Source organism: Ambystoma mexicanum, chromosome 2q, assembly GCF_040938575.1.
Source record: "Ambystoma mexicanum isolate Mex_15411 chromosome 2q, UKY_AmexF1_1, whole genome shotgun sequence".
Classification (NCBI taxonomy): Eukaryota; Metazoa; Chordata; class Amphibia; order Caudata; family Ambystomatidae; genus Ambystoma; species Ambystoma mexicanum.
The window spans coordinates 213,900,398-213,918,583 of NC_090924.1; the positions used below are offsets into that span (position 1 = coordinate 213,900,398).

At 43.2% G+C, this 18,186-nt stretch overlaps 1 protein-coding gene across 2 annotated transcripts in view; it reads right to left on the bottom strand.

Annotated features, from left to right (window-relative positions):
- The window catches only part of TMC7 (transmembrane channel like 7), a 950,504-nt gene that overhangs the window by 700,780 nt on the left and 231,538 nt on the right, over positions 1 to 18,186 (bottom strand). For both annotated transcript variants that reach the window (XM_069647142.1, XM_069647143.1), the window contains exon 2: positions 10,643 to 10,874. In XM_069647142.1, coding sequence (XP_069503243.1) covers positions 10,643 to 10,874 — 232 coding nt within the window. The remainder of the gene's footprint in view (positions 1 to 10,642; positions 10,875 to 18,186) is intronic.

The window sequence follows — 18,186 nt, forward strand, 5'->3', positions numbered from 1 at the left end:
TACACACCTAACCAAGGTCAGAGAAGATTCTTGCAAAGGTCCACAGAAAAAATAATAGGACTGACACAGGGACATCTTGTACTTGGGGGAGAATGTAATGCCTGGATGGACAGAACCCTAGACAGACAGACCAAAAATGACAGACAATGCGAACCCCGAGGCCAAGGGGCAGCGAAGGTTAACATTGCCCTGGAACTATATGGCTTGAAGGACAGCTGGAGGTATCTTTACCCACAAGAAAAGGGCTTTACCTTCCATGCTAATCCACATGGTACCCTCACAAGGATTATCTATACACATCAGGTGGCCTACTAGAGGTGTTGGGTAATTCTGACAACCACCCAATCGCGTGGTCAGACCATGATATGGTGTCAATAAGACTTAAATTGGGCAGTTCTACCCCCCTCCCCCGAAATTCGAAATGGATATGTAATGAATCACTATGGAAAGACCCAATCTTTAAAGAGGAAATAGAAAATGAGATTAAGCAATTCAATTCTTCATTACTAATGACACAGGGGAAGTAAATAAGGGTTCGGGCTGGGAGGCAGCCAAGGCCACATGGAGAGGTATCCATCAGGGAAGGGGCCCAAAAAAAAAAGAGAACGCTCACTCATAGAAAAGAGACTAAAGGCAAGTGTAGGTGCAACTGAGAAGCTCACCCAGTCCTCCCCTGGAGATACGCAAAAACATCTTACGGAGGCCAAAAACTAAGAGAAGAGATGAGGGCACTTGAGGAAGGAAAGATAGTCCAAAATCTACAATTCCTAAAACAAACATTCTACGAAAATGGGGATAAAGCCGACGCCATCCTAGCGGCACGGCTACGTAAACAACGAACAGAAAGGTGGGTTAATGAAATAGAAAGATCGGACGCCAACCAAGCGAACACAGTAGAGAGCACAACAGAGGGGATCCAAGAGACATTTGCCATATGAAGGCCTGTACACCAGTCAAGGGACAGCCCCTGCAGAGGATATTGATAGATACTTCACAGATTCACACCTCCCTTCACTACCTAAAGCAGAGTCTGCGGCCCTCGAGGTACCGATGGCAGAGGACAAAATAACAAAATAAAGAAATCCATTGGACGCCTCAAGCTAGGGAAGGCACCCGGCGATGATGGCTACACCCCATTCTCCCCAATGCTCACCCCCTTCCTAGCGACACTCTTTAAATACATCTTGATGACTAGTACAGCACCCGCGTTGTTTGCCCAAGCTCTCCTCACAGTGATACCTAAAGAACGCAGGGACCCCAAATGCTGTGGCTCATATCGTCCAATATCACTCCTCAACATTGATGCAAAGATATATGCTAGGGGCATCGCAGCTAGATTGGAAAACACCTACCCAAACTGATACAACCCAACCAAGTGGGTTTCATAATAGGGCGTCGGGGAGCAGACACAATGAGAAAAACACTCCATCTAATAAACGAAGCACAGACACTGAAGGGAGACCCCACACTTCTCTCAACAGACCCCAAAAAAGCATTTGACAGGGTGGCATAGGATTTCCTGGATGGGGTCCTAATAAAAATAGGCCTAGGACCGAAGCTCCTTCGGGGCATTACAGCGATATACTCTTCTCCGAAAACCTGTGTAGCGGTTAATGGAGGCTACACGAGATGGTTTGAACTAAAAAGAGGGGCCAGACAAGGATTCCCAATCTCCTCCATACTTTTTGTCCTCTCGCTAGAACAGCTCGCCCAAAGACTAAGACAAGATACAAGGGTGGAGGGAATCCCAGTTGGGGATCAAACATACAAATTAGAACTTTACGCGGACGACATACTCCTGCATTCGTCTCAGGATCATAACTCAGTGGCAACATGCTCACCTTGGAAGCAAGACGACACAGAGCAACACAGTTTCGATCCCCAGGGTCCGTGCTTAGAAACCTCTGGGTGTTAAGTGCGTAATAAATAACCTATCATATCATATCATATAACGTGACAAACCCCCAAACATCAATTCCAGCAGCCATAAAAGTAATTGAGACATATGGTCGCCTAGTGGGGCTCAAAATAAATAACGAAAAATCTGTCATCCTCCCAAGAGACAAAAGTAGGGACGTTGAAGCGGGGCATTTTGCACCCCAAGGCATGAAAATCAGTTGGGACACACTGCGATATTTGGGCATCAATGACACCAGAGACCTCAAAGACTTATACGAGACCAATTTTCCCCCACTGATGACGGTGATAGAAAAGGACCTCAAAAGATGGAATAAACTCACAATCTCATGGATGGGACGGCTCAACGCCATCAAGATGGTAATCCTACCAAGAATGTTGTACCAATTTCAAATGCTCCCCCATACAGATACCCGACACCTATTTTGCGACAACCGGAAATTCCCCATTACGTTTCCTATGGCAAAACAAACAGAAAAAACAGAGTCCCCAGCGCACTGCTCCATCTCCACAAAAACAGCAGAGCGGTCGGACTCCCACACATACACCTGTACTATAAAGCCACTCAACTAAGTGTTCTAATTCCACACCTTAGACAACGGAAAGCATTGCACTGGGTAGGTTTAGACAATCATCATCTCTGTCCCTCAACAGTGGGGGAGTGGTTGTGGGTACCCAGACTAAAACTACTCAGCAGAATTTGAGCACATCCCCTATTAGGAACTCTGTGGAATGTGTGGGGACAGGGAAAGGGAATGAAATGGATCACAACATGACACTTATGAGTGATGGGATTAGTGATGCCATCCCCAATCCGGAAAGGTTCCAGGCCTGGTTTGAAGCCGGACTGAAAAGGGCAGGACAACTGTGGAAGGAGGGAACCTTTCTTACAATACAAGAACTGGAGGAAGCACTTGGATTGGGCCCACTCCCAGTCTTCCAATACTTTCACCTAAAAGGGGTCATGACCAGAGAAATCTGGAAAGACAAGTTACAAAGAGAGCTCAATCCCTTCGAGAAAATTCTTAACACTGGTACAGGTACCAGTGGTTTGATAGGTGCACTATACACAGCATTAGTAGAAACGAAGAGATCCTCATCCAATAAATTAAAAGCAAAATGGGAAACAAACCTGGGGAGGGAATTATCTCTGCGCACCTGGCTCCAAATATGTAGGAAAACCGCACAAATGTCCATTGCATGCCAGTACAAACTCCACGGCATCAAACTTCTCTATAGATGGCAATACGACCCAGCCAGACTTGCAAAGATGTACCAAGGAGTAAGCCCCTACTGCTGGCACAGATGCGGAATGAAAGCAGACTACTGGCGCATGTGGTGGGGTTGCGCAGCTGTTCAGTCGTACTGGGACGAAGTCTTTAGTTGAATCAAAGATCTAGATGGGGTAACAAGGGAGAAATTACCACTGCTAATCTTGTTTAGTCTAGAAGAACAAGACGATATAATTGTGAGACTGCCAAAGATGATTCATGTTCTGCTCCTAGCCGCCAGAGCACGCCTTACAACCTTTTGGAAAAGGGAACTTCTCCAGAGGAAACCTGAATGGCTTAACGTAACGCAAAATCTATATCGAATGGACAGTTTAACCACAGCAATCCATGGAGATCGTACTTCTGACGACATAGCGTGGACTGAATTCCGTATCAAATATGTTAACTGACGAAATATGTGCAAAACCATTACAATGCAATAGAACTTTGCTGGACTCAGAACATTACTTGTGATCCGATTTAAGTAAAATACGAACTGTACCTACCCTATGTAACATTGTAGACCCTCTGATTGTATTATTTACCAATGTGATGACCGAGTGAACCCGGCGTAGAAAGTGAAAGGGCGGTGGGTGGTAACTTTAGGGGGAGGGAGGGGAAAACTTTTAGTGATGTATCAACACAATCTGTTCACACAAAGCCTTGATATGTTATTGGTTTTACATTTTGCTGATCCACGTGTTGGAACATATGTTGCCTATGCTTGTTGCACATCTATGAACTCAATAAAAATTAAATAATAATAAAAGGAAAAAGGGCAGGCAGGAACTAAGCATTTGCCAGGCTGTTAGGAGAATTCATGTGCATTTCTGTTCCCTGGTTTTTAAGACTTGGTCGAATATTTAGCCAGACCAGGGAATTCAGATTAATGTTCAGATAAAGCAAGAAAAACGCACAAGCACTGACAATGCCAATAGTTATTTTATATCTAGTGGCAACAATGCAGTGAATAGGTAGAACTTAAAGTGTCCAAATGTTTGCCAAGCTCGTAAAAAACATGGTAACAAGACCTCCCTTCACCACTCTAATTACTTGGTGTTGAGGGATATGGGATTGTTATCAGTGATTGGGGGTGCCCGTGCGAACATCATATACCTGAAAAACACCAGTAATTGTTTTGGTATCCCTAAGGCAAGGCAGAATTGCAAGTTCTTGACTGGTAAGCATGTATACAATCTACATCGCAAGAGTTCAGGAGACAACATTTGAGCCAAGCAGCAATCAGCAAAATAATTAGGAGAGCCTGATGAGTCGTTTTTAACATCTTGTATGTTGTCTGGACATCACCAGCAGGGGGCTGTATCCCTGGGTGCTTTTGTAAAATAGGGAATTTTACTTGGACTGGGACAACAGGTCCTCTTTGAGCATACCCTTGTATATGTTTTGATATGATATTTCATTTATAGCACGCCTATACACACCACTGTATTGAGACTGAATGCAGACTACTTGAGAAATGGGTACTCTGTGTTTTGAAGAACAGGGGTCTGAAGGTGAATAGTCTAGCAGAAAGTCACGCAAAGTTCAAGAAGGTGTCTTTAAGACACAAAATGGGGTATAAATGTCAAGGAGGTTGGTCCTCATTTCTTGCATGCCAATGGTTTTTGTTGATTCCCCCATAATGATACATGACCCTATTATCGGGAAATCCAGACATGCCCAAAAGCCTGATGCAATCCAGATCAATTCATCCATAACTTAAAACCCAGATTGCCCTTGAGGAGTGCATAGAAATAACGGACTTTAAAAGATCCTGCTAAAATAGAAATGCTGTAGAGTACAATTTTAAAGTGCAGCTATATCTTTGAGTTTACATCAACCACACCATTTTAAAGCATACCGATACACTGGCTTCTCATTACATAACGTATACTTTGCTTTGAGCTGCAGCTTAAAGGAGTTTGAGGCATTTCGCCCCAATTGAAGGGAGCTTTACAGTTCCAATTGGTGGCATAACCGTGACTATAGAAAAAGGTAAGTCACAATTGGTATAGAATGATAGAGAAAGAAAAAGGTAAAAACTTCAACAAAACGAACATGTAACTTAAAACTGCATGCAATGAAAATGTGTATAACCAGAAAATATAGATACTTGGTATATAAAACATGCATCACGCCCGAACACACAACTCCTCTTTAAACCATCTAATCATATTTTCTACCCTTGCAAAGAACCAGGTAGTCTACTTGGACACAGGACTAAGCATTTCCTCCGAGGTACGAACAGTAACCACAGTTACAATCAATGCCGGAGTTAACCACATGGAGGTGTCCTAGCCAGCTAAATACCAACTTCGCAGGCTACAAAATGGCAGTTATGCTCACGGGATACCTAAACCAGTCGTTCCTGTGCTATGAAAACACACCCAGGCACCTTGTCAGAGCAAAGATAAAATTCAGAAACATACACCGAATGTTCAAGAGTCTCGCTATATCAAACACCCCCCAACACACCCACTAAATACCGGTCTAACAAGTGGATAATATAGAACCCAAAAATGTGTCTGCTCCACAAAACACTGTTTTTACCGATACGTGAGGAAAAATGAAGGCCAAGGATGCAGATTCATCCTATTTTAGGCTTAATTCATGGAACAGTTTCTGCCTTTAGATCCTGCTTTACCTTTATGTTAAAGGTATTTGTATTGCACACCGTCACCACCGGAGTGTTCTCCAGGCCTCTGGTCGATATGAAAAGGAGGGTGTGAAAAAAAGGGGAGTGGGAGTGGGTGGGTGGGTTAGTAGGGTGTAATCGGCATAGGAAAGTGAGTAGCGATTTCCTGTTGGCAGCTTCAGTTCGGTTTTCACCGTTTGCTGAGCTTAAGTGCAGTTTTCGGCTTGTGTAACTTCCCATGTGCTCTTCTGAGGGGTTATGTGCTGTTACTCTGTTGTAGTGTGAGTGTATTGCTGTGAAGGGATGTGGTTGTTTGAGTTTCTGTATGGGAAGCGTATGCAGACATTGAGGTTTTAGAGTTGGGTTAGCAGGTTTTCCTTACCTCTTTGTCTTTGCGTTTATGTGCTTAACATCTATGATTATCCTGTGTGTTTGATGTGGTAGTTTGTCTGCTTAGTTGGTGAGCATGTTGAGGAGTGGCAGTTTTTCTCTGTGTTAATCTAGTGGTATGTCTACCTGGCTGATGCTGGCGTGTTACCCGGCCTGGGTTGGCGATGATTGTGATAGGAGGGTTCCGGCCACTCCCTGCCTGTTCCTTGCAGGGTTCCTACCTACCTAAGTGGACATAGGTTGTTGGGGTGTCCTTCCCCCCCGCCCTCCGGTTAGGGATGATTAAGTTAAGGCCATGGGTTACTCTTTAAGGTTATTTTTTCCCGTTGGGTGCATGCTTCCTAGTCGTTTCCTTCTGGTTCTGGAGCAAAGAACCAAGTTTTTAGTAGTTTCCTGAATTCCAAATGATCCTTCAGTGTTGCGTATGTTTTTTGGTAGCTCATTCCAGGTTATTGCTGCCAGGTGAGAGAAAGCTGATCCTTTTCTTGTATTGCATGGTGTTGGTTCTAAGCAAATGCTGCTTGCTCGGAGTGGTCTTGTCTGACAGTAGACGGTTACTTTCTCATTTAGAACTCTGCTCCTTGGCCATCGACTGTTCTGTGCGTTATGCACATTGTTTTGAACTTTATTCGCTGTTTATTTGGTAACCAGTGTAGCATTTTCAGTGCTGGGGTAATGTGTTCTCTTCCTGGTAGTTTGAGCAGGAGTCTGGCTGCAGCGTTTTGGATGCGCTGAAGTTTCTTTAATGGTGGTTCTGGCATTCCTAGGTATAGGCTGTAGGCATAGTCTACTCTGGACATGAGGGCGATGATGGTGAATGTTGTGTGGGTGGGTGAAAGAAAGGAATAGCAAGATCCTTTTTACCACGTGTAGGAGGAAGAAACATCTGATTATGGAATTTACTTGTGGCTCAAGTGTTTGTGGTCCATCAAGACTTCCATATTTTCTACTATCGATGGAGTCAGTGCTGTTCCAAGTTCTGTCGACCATGGGATGTAGTGATTGTTTTCAATGCTGTTGGATATGATCATTATTTCTGTTTTGCACAGGGTTGAGTTTGGGGCTGTTAGTGTTCATCCGACCGCAGAGTTCTTGTAGGCAGTCTTCCAGCGTTGTTTCGTTCCGGTGTATCTTGTATTTTGTAGACTGTGCGTCATCAGCATAGTTGTAGCAGGTGAGGCTGTGCTTTTTAATGAGCTTGAATAGTGGCCCCAGATATATGTTGAAAAGCAATGGGGATAATTAAGGAGGATCCATATGGTACTCCGCAGGTGGATTCTCGCAGGTGGATTCTCTCTGGGTTGATTTGAAAGGTTTGACCCATACAGTTTCTGTTCTGTTAGGAAGGATTTTATCCATAGTAGGGCTATATCGGTGATTCCTGTTTCTTCAATCTCCTGATTAGGATGTCATGGTTGACTGCATCAAATGCTGCAGAGAGATCCAGAAGTATTAGGGCTGTGCTTTTGTCTGAGTCTGCATTAGTCTTTATATCATCCCAGATTGAGAGCAGTGCCGTTTCCGCTCCTCTCATTGGTCTGAAGCCTACTAGTGCTTGATCCAGTAGGTTTTCTTCTATGAATTATTGTGTTATTCTGTAGATGTAGGTTTTGAGTAGTTTCGCTGGGTACGGGATGTTTGAGATGGGTCTGTAGTTGGAGGTCTTCCAAGTTTCCTGCTGTGTCCTTGAGGAGCATCTAGATGTATGCTGATTTGAATGTTCTCTGTACATTCCCTGTTGAAAGTGATTGGTAGAAAAGGTTTCCGCAGTATCCCATCTGTGTTCTTTGTGTGAGGATTAATTTGTGTATATCTGAGGTGAGGGATCCATGGGGGAGCCAGATTTGTTGCTATTTGCTTACCAACTTGATGAATGTCTCCGCTGATATTTGGGGGAAGCTTTGGAGTTTGTTCTGGGGATCATTGGAATGGCTGGGTAGGTTGCATGTTGTAGACTTAGTCACCACAATTATTTCTAGCACCCTTCACCACTGATAAGAAGGAGAACGTGGAATGAGTTGTGAGTGGGTGTAGATGCAGAAACAGTTCTATTTCCATATCCTGACCCTACAGAAGTACATCCGTGCATCATCGGGCAGATATTTGAGAGAAGATGTGGGAACGGAGTGCCAGAACTCCCTACGACACAGACATTTTTTTATATGTAAGGGTTATAATAATGCTTCTTTCACAAAAAACAAGTCTAAGCGCGGCCGTGAATATAAGAACGCTGCCTTTGCAGCAGCAAACACCAGAGTTACACATTTGAGTGATAGGACCATAAAACCTTCCTGGACATTGGCCTCTGATACATTTAACTATCAAATGTTCCATAAACGTCCATAGCAGGTGGGGCACCGGGTCCTGGGGGATATATAGTATGTTTCTCTGCATAGAGTTCTTACAGAACCTTCAAAATGTGCCAAGTATGAAGAGACCACATTTTAATCACCGATTGATGTCTTCTTTTCAGACTGAGCAGATAGTCTTGAATGCTTGTGTTGCACTTAAAAGGGCCACTTGCATATGTGGGGTCGGGAGGCCTTTCTGGCTCTGCAGAACAGCACGGTGGTCAGTCAAAATGTCAACAAAAAAAAGTCGAATGACAAAAATGTCCAAAAAAAAAATAAATAAAAAAAAAAAAATAAATAAAAAAAAAAAGTCGAATGTATTATTTTATTTATATGTATTTTTTGGGTTCGCTAAGTTAAAAAAAAGGGGTAAAATAAAAAAAAAATAAAAAGGAGGGTTGGGGGGGAACTGCCCCATTTCGGAAAAAAAACCTATTGAAGAAGAAATTCGAATTTTTTTTCGGCATTTTTATTTTCTACATTTTGACTTTCGACATTTTTGTTTTCGACTAAATGACTATAAACCGAACAGCACATATGCCTCCTCCGCAATGAGACACCTGGGGTTCTGGAAAGATTGCTTACGTCTACATTGTAACTGCTACACCTCTAGGTGGGGCCCATAAAAGCCAGATCCTTCTCATTGAGACTGCAGACAAAAGCCATCTCTAGTTTTATATGTGCCATGTGCTCTCTTAGCACATAACCAGCTCTCAGAGAAATGGATGAGCTGCGACTAAAACCATTAATAGAGAGGGTGGGGGTGGAGGGTCAGTGCCAGCTACATCAGTGCAGGGATTAGACGGAGTATGCCTGGAAGTCATGAAACGCAATGATGATGCAAAGTAAAATGTTCCTTGAAAGTTGATGAGCTTGGACCTGCAAGTACCGAATGCATCTCATGTTGGTTGTACCTTTAAAAAAAAGATTGCTACGAGTTACTTAAAAATCACTACTCCCTATTTTAGATTAGGGTCCCCGACAAAGGAAGGTGCACTCTTCCAGACACCAATGTTGGTCCCTGAAGGGCCTCAAGGCCACAGCTGGCCTCTAGCCACGGGTTTCTATGAAGAGGGCTTGGTAATGAAATGACCTGAACCCACCGCTGCCTTTCCCACCTACTAATGAAGTGCTTGCAGTCATTGTTGCTACATCAGTTTGCCTGAGCCGGTTTCTTTATGGAATATGGTATGCTCAAACCATGTGGAAAGGTTTAAAATGGATCCAAGATCCCAATACACAACTGTATACAATGTAGGCAAAATAAAAAAGACATCTGGAAAGGGGGAATACCGAAGCAGTGGGCCAGGGCCTCTTGTCTTCATTGCAGAGCAGCTTTGTCAGCTCCTGGTACTGCTCAAAGGGTTGCCATGTTTCCAAGGGTTGGGAATGGAGGGGGTTCAACAAAATCATACAAACAAAACCCGAGCTGCGTGACATTAAAACTGCTCATCTGTAACTTCGTTAAGTGGACAAAACGAGAACGAAACACTAGCAATATATATGCAGTACAGTTTAAAAAAATTTTTTTTAAAAAACTGCCAAGAAGCATACTTGAAAAGGAAGATGCGGTTATTAGGCAAACACATTCTGATATCAAGAGTTGCATTGGGTTATCCTCCTACAACTGAACGAGCATGTCACTTTAAGGCAGACAAGTCTACTAAGGAAATACCATGACCAAAGTGTATTTTACAATCTGTCGAAAGGAAGTAGGTCCGTTTTATAAATACAGGCTCACATTGCGGATAGGGTTTTTGGACTGGTGGAAATCCAAGTAGTTGCCTATAGAACAAAGCGTTAGAAGTGCACATTTTCCAAGAGCGCGCAGACTTTGTTAAATTACATGCTGCGCGCGTCTTTCTACACTAGGAAAGGCAACCAAATCTGTTCTTTTTTGCCGAACAAGTGTTAAACACCTTGTAAAAAAAAAAGGGTTCAGGCAGTTTCACTGCCGACTTCTTCTCCTTTCTGGCTTATAAGTGCTGGGAGTGGACGGGAAACATCAGAACTTTGGGATTAAGCAGGACAAGGCACACACACACACGCGCACGCATTCCAATGCTCTGCGTTCAGACCTTATTTTTCTTTTTTCTTGAATGCTGGCGGCATATTCTCTCAGTGGCCGGAGGTCACGCTTGGTGTTCACATCGTCAAGAAAACTGGTTTTGTTACTTCGATTACTGCTGCGCCGTCTATCTCTTGTTCCATGGTGTGAAGGGTTCCGCCTTAAAATGGACTGATAACTTGGCAGCTCGCATAAGAAGGAACCGGCGGGCAGAATATCACATCCGTCTGGAAGAAAGACCTCTGGAAGATAATTTAAAAACAGTGAATACATGCTGTCAATTCTTCATGTACTAACATTTCACCTATTAAAACAAATAGTTGCTTTCGGACCCCTTTTATGTTCATAGTCACATGTTCACAGTCGGTCTTTTTTGTAATGTTTTTGTAAGGTAATTCCATCCTTAATGACAAAACATAAAATTTGGACACCTTTTGCCATAAAGTAGCAATGATTACGACATTCAACATATATTTTTTTTATAGGTTTTGGAAATTACACAAACTTGGCATTTTGATGAAATACAATAGTGCAAAAATATGCACTTTTACTTTTCTGTTAATGGCGCTAAAGGCTCACAGGTTGAAATGCATCGTCTGAACTCTTCAAAATAAGCAGACTTCAGATCTACTAATAGATTATTTTTGTTAGAGAAGTCAGTATTTATTTTTAACCATGTGCCCATAACCAAAATTGGTTAAAAAGGTCAAGTCATGTCTAGCAAGAATTGTCTTTTTCTTAAGCTATATGTGTTCCCGTGATTAAAATGACCTGAAAATAATGAAACAACATTGAAAAAAGAAATTGTGTATAACATCTGCATGTTCAGCGTGTTTCCAATCAAGATTCATGGCTTTAAAAAATAGACTTGCGTTTCCTCCCTCACACCCAGTCCCCCACCTCTCCATGACATCTCCAGTTAGGGTAACAAGGGGTTTCAAATATTTTCTTAGCTACATGTGCTACCTCTCTATCTAAAGTAGACCCAAACTAGGCCTCAAATGTTATCATCAGTTTCAGCAACCCTGATTGTTTACCTTCAAGTCATTTATTTCCGAGTAGACTCCACGATATCTGAGAACCTAGCATGAGTGTCAGTCAAAAGCAAGCCACTCTCTGGGGGGGAAAAGTTAGCCTAGTGGCAACCAAAGAAGAAGAAAACAAGTACATAGCACAACAGATGTGAAGAAAAAAAAACGTCCAGTAGTCATTCAATTGGCCATAGAGGAGCAAAAGTGGTATTTTTTGAGCTTGTGTTAAAATAGCAACAGACTCTGGAGGACGTGGAGGACTTGGAACCAATATGTGCAAAAAGTGGCAGGCCTAGCACTGGTTTAATGAAGTGGTAAAGGTTGTACAGGGTACAATAAGGTTATACTCGCCAATCCACACTAACTAAACACAGCTTTGCAGGTTTTCCCCACTAGATATGGCTGTTAGTGTGTTTGACCATTCCAGTGGCCGACTGTACTGTCAGATGGGTCAGTGAGAGTTTGAGATGACAGGCACTGCCTCCCCCACAACCCCACTGGACATGCTGCTGTCCCCGAGCTGCTTACGTCACAGGGATTGCCTCAGTTCTTTAAAAATCTTAAAGCTCAGCCATGCCTGGAAGCTAGTGGGACACTGTACAACGGTGTGAACATGCAAGGATATAGTTATAAATACAGAATAGACAAATAGCACTTCATAACATCAAATCAATAGATACAGTGAAAAGATACAATGCACCAAAAGATGATTAGGGATAAGCAAGCTGAAGCAGTTGGGTTCCTAGGGGATTGCTAAACTTTGAGTAGGTAGCAAATAGAGTGGTGAAGGCACCCTAGGCACAAGGAACATCTGCCAAAAAGGCATGTGCAGAGAATGAAGCAAGCATTTGAGTCAAGTTGCAAGGCCAGATTGAGATGGCAGAAAATGACTGTCACCCATCACGTTCCTCAGCAGTGGAGGCAGCACAAAGAAGCTCTCTCGATTTTCTTTAATCACATCAAATGCTATCACTATGTCACTAATAAATCACAAGAGCGCAAAGTGTCTCTGGCAGCCATTAAATTCTAAAGGCTACCTGTCAGCTGCCCTGCCAAATAGCAGATATCCAATTACCTGAGAGAAGGGCACCTCATGGATATCTTAAGTTTGCAAATTGATTTTCTCCCAATTTCAGGTTAAGCAGACTTCCATCCGGGCGGTGCAGGTTAGTGTCGGAGCCCCCTGACCCTTTGTGAGCCTGAATTAGCCATTTTGTTTATAAAAATTGACCCACAGCCCCTGTTTTCCTTAAATTGTTGAGCCGCCTCCCCCAGCTTCTTCCTCCTGCTCCTGCATCTGCTCCCGCCCCCAGGCCATGATTGGTCCCTCCTCGACTTAACTATCCCTTCCCAGGGCAGCCCTCTGCCCGTGCAGCCCCTGCGGCTAAGGGCTCCAAGGCAAAGGGCGGCTCCTACAAGAGGTGGCTCCACATTGTGTCAGCAGGGGAAGCCAGTAGCCAGGCGTCAACCAGCAATGACTTGGACGAGTACGGTAGGAGTGGCCGAGGTGGGGAGCAGAGCAATTACTCTACCCCGGAAGCCTAGACACCTAGCAAAATTATCTAAAACACTGACTATTGTCCACTGCCTCCATCTCTCCAACAGTGTAAAATCTAACTGTGTTTGGTACTGTGCCCAATTGGTCTGTTGGGCGTGGGCCTTCTCTTCTGGGCCTTTAGCTGTGCCCTGCTCTCAAACTGCATTATCTGATATTCAACTTACGTTGTTACGGCTGCACTTTTTTCCCACTGTACATGACTCTCAAATCTAGCTGTGTCCCATTTCAAACTGCACTGTCTGGTATCCAATTTGCACTGTTGAACTGTGGGCCTTTCTCCCACTGTGCGGGACTCAACTCACTGTCCTCAACCAATCTGTAAGTAATAACACAAGAACAACGACTGGGCTTGGTTTGTGGCTTATTGGTGTGTGAATAGAAGGCATACCCATTATCAATATGAATACCAGAACATTTACTGTCTATCCCGGGTAATGATGTGGGTACTTGGGAATTTGGTGTCAGAACCGGTCAATGTGAATATCTTTGTCTTTTTATGGCAATAGCTGGTATGAGGTGGTAATGTTTTGTTTTTGGTACACCTTTATTGAAATGTGTGCTACCAGTTGGGCTGCCTTTCTTGTTGTTCTAACAATGCCTTTGCATTTCATGTTTCTATGGCTGTGGGGTGTGCCGCGCCTTTCATATGGAGATGTTAACCTCCCGCAGAGTGCTTGAAGCGGCCTCTGGTCATTTGCAAGCTGTCAGCACCCTTCACCTTTTCACATGGGATCCTGCTGCTGTCAGGTGTCAAATGGCTGAGGAGGAGAGATGAACGAAGTGAAGGGAGGATGAACATTTGCTAAAAAACGCTTTTGAATAAGGTGCTGGAGTGAATGGGGTTCTTCGAGAAGTGTGCTGTTGGTTGTGTTGTACTGCTTGAAGTACATACCAATAAAGTATGTATACCCTGTACATTCAATTAGTTATGTAAACAATATTAGAGTATAATATATGCAACAAAGACAGGGGAAAAACAAAAGCAACTAAATAAACACGAAGGTGCGGGTGCTCGAACCCCGTTGAGTTGCAAAGAGCCACGGCATCTCCAAATTCTGTCACAATCACTATCAATGACAGATTGGCAACAGAACTCGATAGTGGTTTGGCTGAAATGTGGCAGATTGAGCAGAAGAAAAAAAAGCAATAGCATGCAAACATCGCTTTCAGGTAATGTACAGCCATTGACTAGGACAATGGTACTTTGTTCTCACACCACACAAGGGTAAATCAGTGACCTTCATTTCCAATACATGAGCATGTGGAAGTGTGTTCCTTGCTGTAGCACTATCCCATTGCAGGCCATGCAATATGAAGCTCATAATTCTACCTTTTCATAGGCAAAGCACCGATCACGGTACTTTCATGTGCCTTTCCTTTGGAACTTAACAGTAAAGTAAAGCAACATTTAGGAAATCTCTCACAAACTTTAACAGCTAGACTTGCTCCTACAAAATTGCTTCTGCAACAGAGCTTTCTCCAGCATGCACTAGTTGTGCATTACTTAGACTATGACTGGCACCAGTGCCCCACTCTGATATGCATGCTCATAAGCGTTGGCCAGACCTAACCAGGGAACGCCAAACTAAGCTATATGGTAAAGGAATGGGGCCAGCAAAGGGGACACATCTGGCCTGATAGATTGAAACATGAATACAAGTAAAAATGTGGTTTTAAGCAAATAAGCGTTTTGTTGCAAGATTATAGTTCTTCGCTGATCATGAGTTCAAATACATTTGGTTCAATAGCATAGCACTATATGAGTGATAGAATTAAAGAATTTCCTTACAACTGAAGTGTATTGCTTTTATATGGTGAGCTGCGAGCACACTACTAGTGGATGATGCAGAGAGTTCCTGGCATAGATTAACTAGCATTGGCATCTGCAGTTTGCCTTTTACATCTATAGGAATGAATGCAGTAAATAATTGGGCCCTACATACCCAGCAATACCACCGGAACGGAAATCATTTTTTTTAGGAGTAATAGTAATGTAAAATGTCTGCAAATACCAATTAGCAGACATGTTTAATTAATTCCTGGATTTGTCCGACCCAAGTATTTACTGCATTCATGCCTATAAGTGAAATGGGAAAAACCACGGCAAACCCTAAAACAACTGGATGTTATTTGTAAGTCTACTGCCAATAATAACTGGTTACAGGTGCGTTTAGAACCGCAATAGATAATAGAGTCTGACAGATTGCATTTTATTTTAGGAAAATGTAGTACAGGCTGTGGACCTCCATACTCTTCTACTCTTTTCTCCTCCCTGAGAGTGTCTTGTGAGCCAACAGCCAAAGGGAGGTGAATAAAAAGGTTCACATATCCACCTAGCCCAGGAGGTTGGGGCAGAGGCTGAGCCAGCAGAGGTTCAGATACTGGCGACAGGTTTAGAACTTTCCACATCACCTACAAGAATCAATTTTGTTTTGTTTTTTCTTTGCATGTTATATTAATCTGTTTATACCGAGCACTAGTTCACCCAGAGTTCTCATGGTGCTGAACGGTGGATGGGCATACGTATATAACAGAAGAACTACAGAGCTGGGGAGAAAAGCAGCAAAAATCAAAATTAGTTTGCTCTTTGTCACCAGTCTGAAGACCAGATGATCCATGATAGCACAATCCCAATTCATGGGGCTAGGACCAGGCATTTCCATTGCCACTCATTACCATTGTTTTTGTATTACTTGAAAACATGCCCCATTCCATTGGTAAGGTGCTTGTTCAGTTCTCATCATTTCTTTTTTCTTTGCATTCTGGGTGTTTTAGTCGTGGATGTATAAGAAAGTGTGCACTTATAAAGGCAATGAAAAGGGTTTTTTTTAACCATCTTTGTATTCTTTTCAAAAACAGTAGTACATTACTAAAACATATAGCTAAAGCTTGGAACATAATTTCGTCAGCCACCCCAACCCTCCTCCCAAATGACCCCACCTCTGCCTCCTTTCCCACCCACCCAAACCACAGCAATAAACCATAACGATAAAGAGAAAGAAAAAAACACTCTTATAGCCAATAACCAACAATTTGAGTCTTTGCGGGCACACTGGCAATCTGATTTGTAGTCCTCTTTAAATAAGTTCAAAACTTCCCTCCATTCGTAGGTAAATTGCATTCGCTCTTTCTGCAAGGCGTGCGTCACACATTCTAATGCAACATATTCCCATATTTTTTTCAACCATTCCTGAAGAGTAGGTACCTTCCCCCGTTCCATTTTTGAGCTACAAGCAACATAGCTGCCAAGATCAATATTGCTATGGCTCTTCACACTGCCCTAGATTTAGATTTATTCCCACGCTCCCACATCCCCAACAAAGTACTCAGGGAGCCCCTCCATAGTCTACTTTAAATGTCTTGCACATCCCCCCAAAAACTCTTTGGGCATTCCCACCAAATATGAAACCATGTACCCCTTTCGCCACAATACCTCCAACACCCCGATAACGATTGGGGACATTTTAAAGTGCCATTGATACATCAGATTATACCACAATTCACGTATTTTAATAGCTTTCGTTATCTTGAGTATATTCCTCCATTTTGTCCCCATTATACTAAAGGATTTCCCTGCTCAACGACTTCTCCCAGATGCTCCCACGTCCACTCCTCTTGGTTCTCTAAACAAACGAGAATCCAGTAAATATCTGACCAACCCGTCCGTCCCTTTCTGTACGATTAAAACATTTTCAAAAAGGGGCCAGCGTCCAAGTGCCACCTGTATGTTCGTCACGCTGGATGTCCAATGTCTTAATTCAAGTAATGGAGCCATTCCTTTTCTTCAAGTGAAAAACACAGCTTTCACTCAGTAAATGATTTGACTTTGAGCCTCTAAATAGATCCTTTAATTTGAGGGGCCCCTTCCTTCCACCCACGATATGCCCTATCATCTAGTCCTGTGAGAATTGACGATTTTTAACAAAGGGGTACAAAGGGACAAGGGGAAGAGCAACTATGATATTTCCAAATGAATCCGTCCCATATGTCCCTCACCATTTGTCCCCTTAGTAATTTGACTTGGATACATACGCATCGGCCCGTCTTTTATGGGCAGCTTTAACACCTCGTGCAGGCGATGTGTTACCACTGCTTTATCCATGTTGACCCACAGTTTGACAATCACTGACAAACCATTCGCGAATTACTCTGATTTTTGCCGCCTCATAGTATTTCTGAAAGTCTAGAGGTCCCAGGCCCCCTCTCCCCTTAGGGGTGGCCAGCATTTTTCTCAATAATCGCAGCCTTTTGCCCTTCCAGATAAAAGCACTTGACAAGTGAATAAGTGTATTAAAAACATTCTTTGGAATGTGTATTGGGAGTGCCTGGAACATATAAAGAAGCCTTGGTAATACCATCTACTTAAGTGCAGCAATGCGACCTAACCAGTGGTCTACGTTTATGAAAAAAAGTACTGGCACTATGTTCCCTGCTGGCCTGCCCCGCTCCTCACAAACTCCACCGCCACCCCTCCTCCCATGCACAATACAAACCCCCAAACAAATGCGCATGCTGTTTAAGGGGACGTTCAGTGTAATGCAAGTTTCAACTGCTTCATGCACTTATTTTAAAACGAAACAATTCCGGAACGGTTTCCTTTTAAAATAAAAGACTAGAAACAGTAAATCTTGATTTAAAAAAAGTAGAGGAGCACCGCTCGCAAACGCTCCTGCCCACTTTGACCACTGGACAGAACCAAGAAACCGTGAGTGGGATCCCCCTCTGTAAGTACACTTTTATAGAAGTCAAAAGTACTGGAAAACTTGCCTGAAATAGCAGGTCGATCGAGGTAGTAAGCATCACTCCAAAGTACTTGATCCCTTTCGTCATCCATGCAAAGGACGCCCAGGCCTCATCAGTAGCGCCCCGCGTAGCATAAGATTCAGGATCTCAGATTGTCCTACAAACCTGCTATTTCCGAATATTGTCTAATTCTTTTGGTAAGCAGCTCTATGACCACGGAGG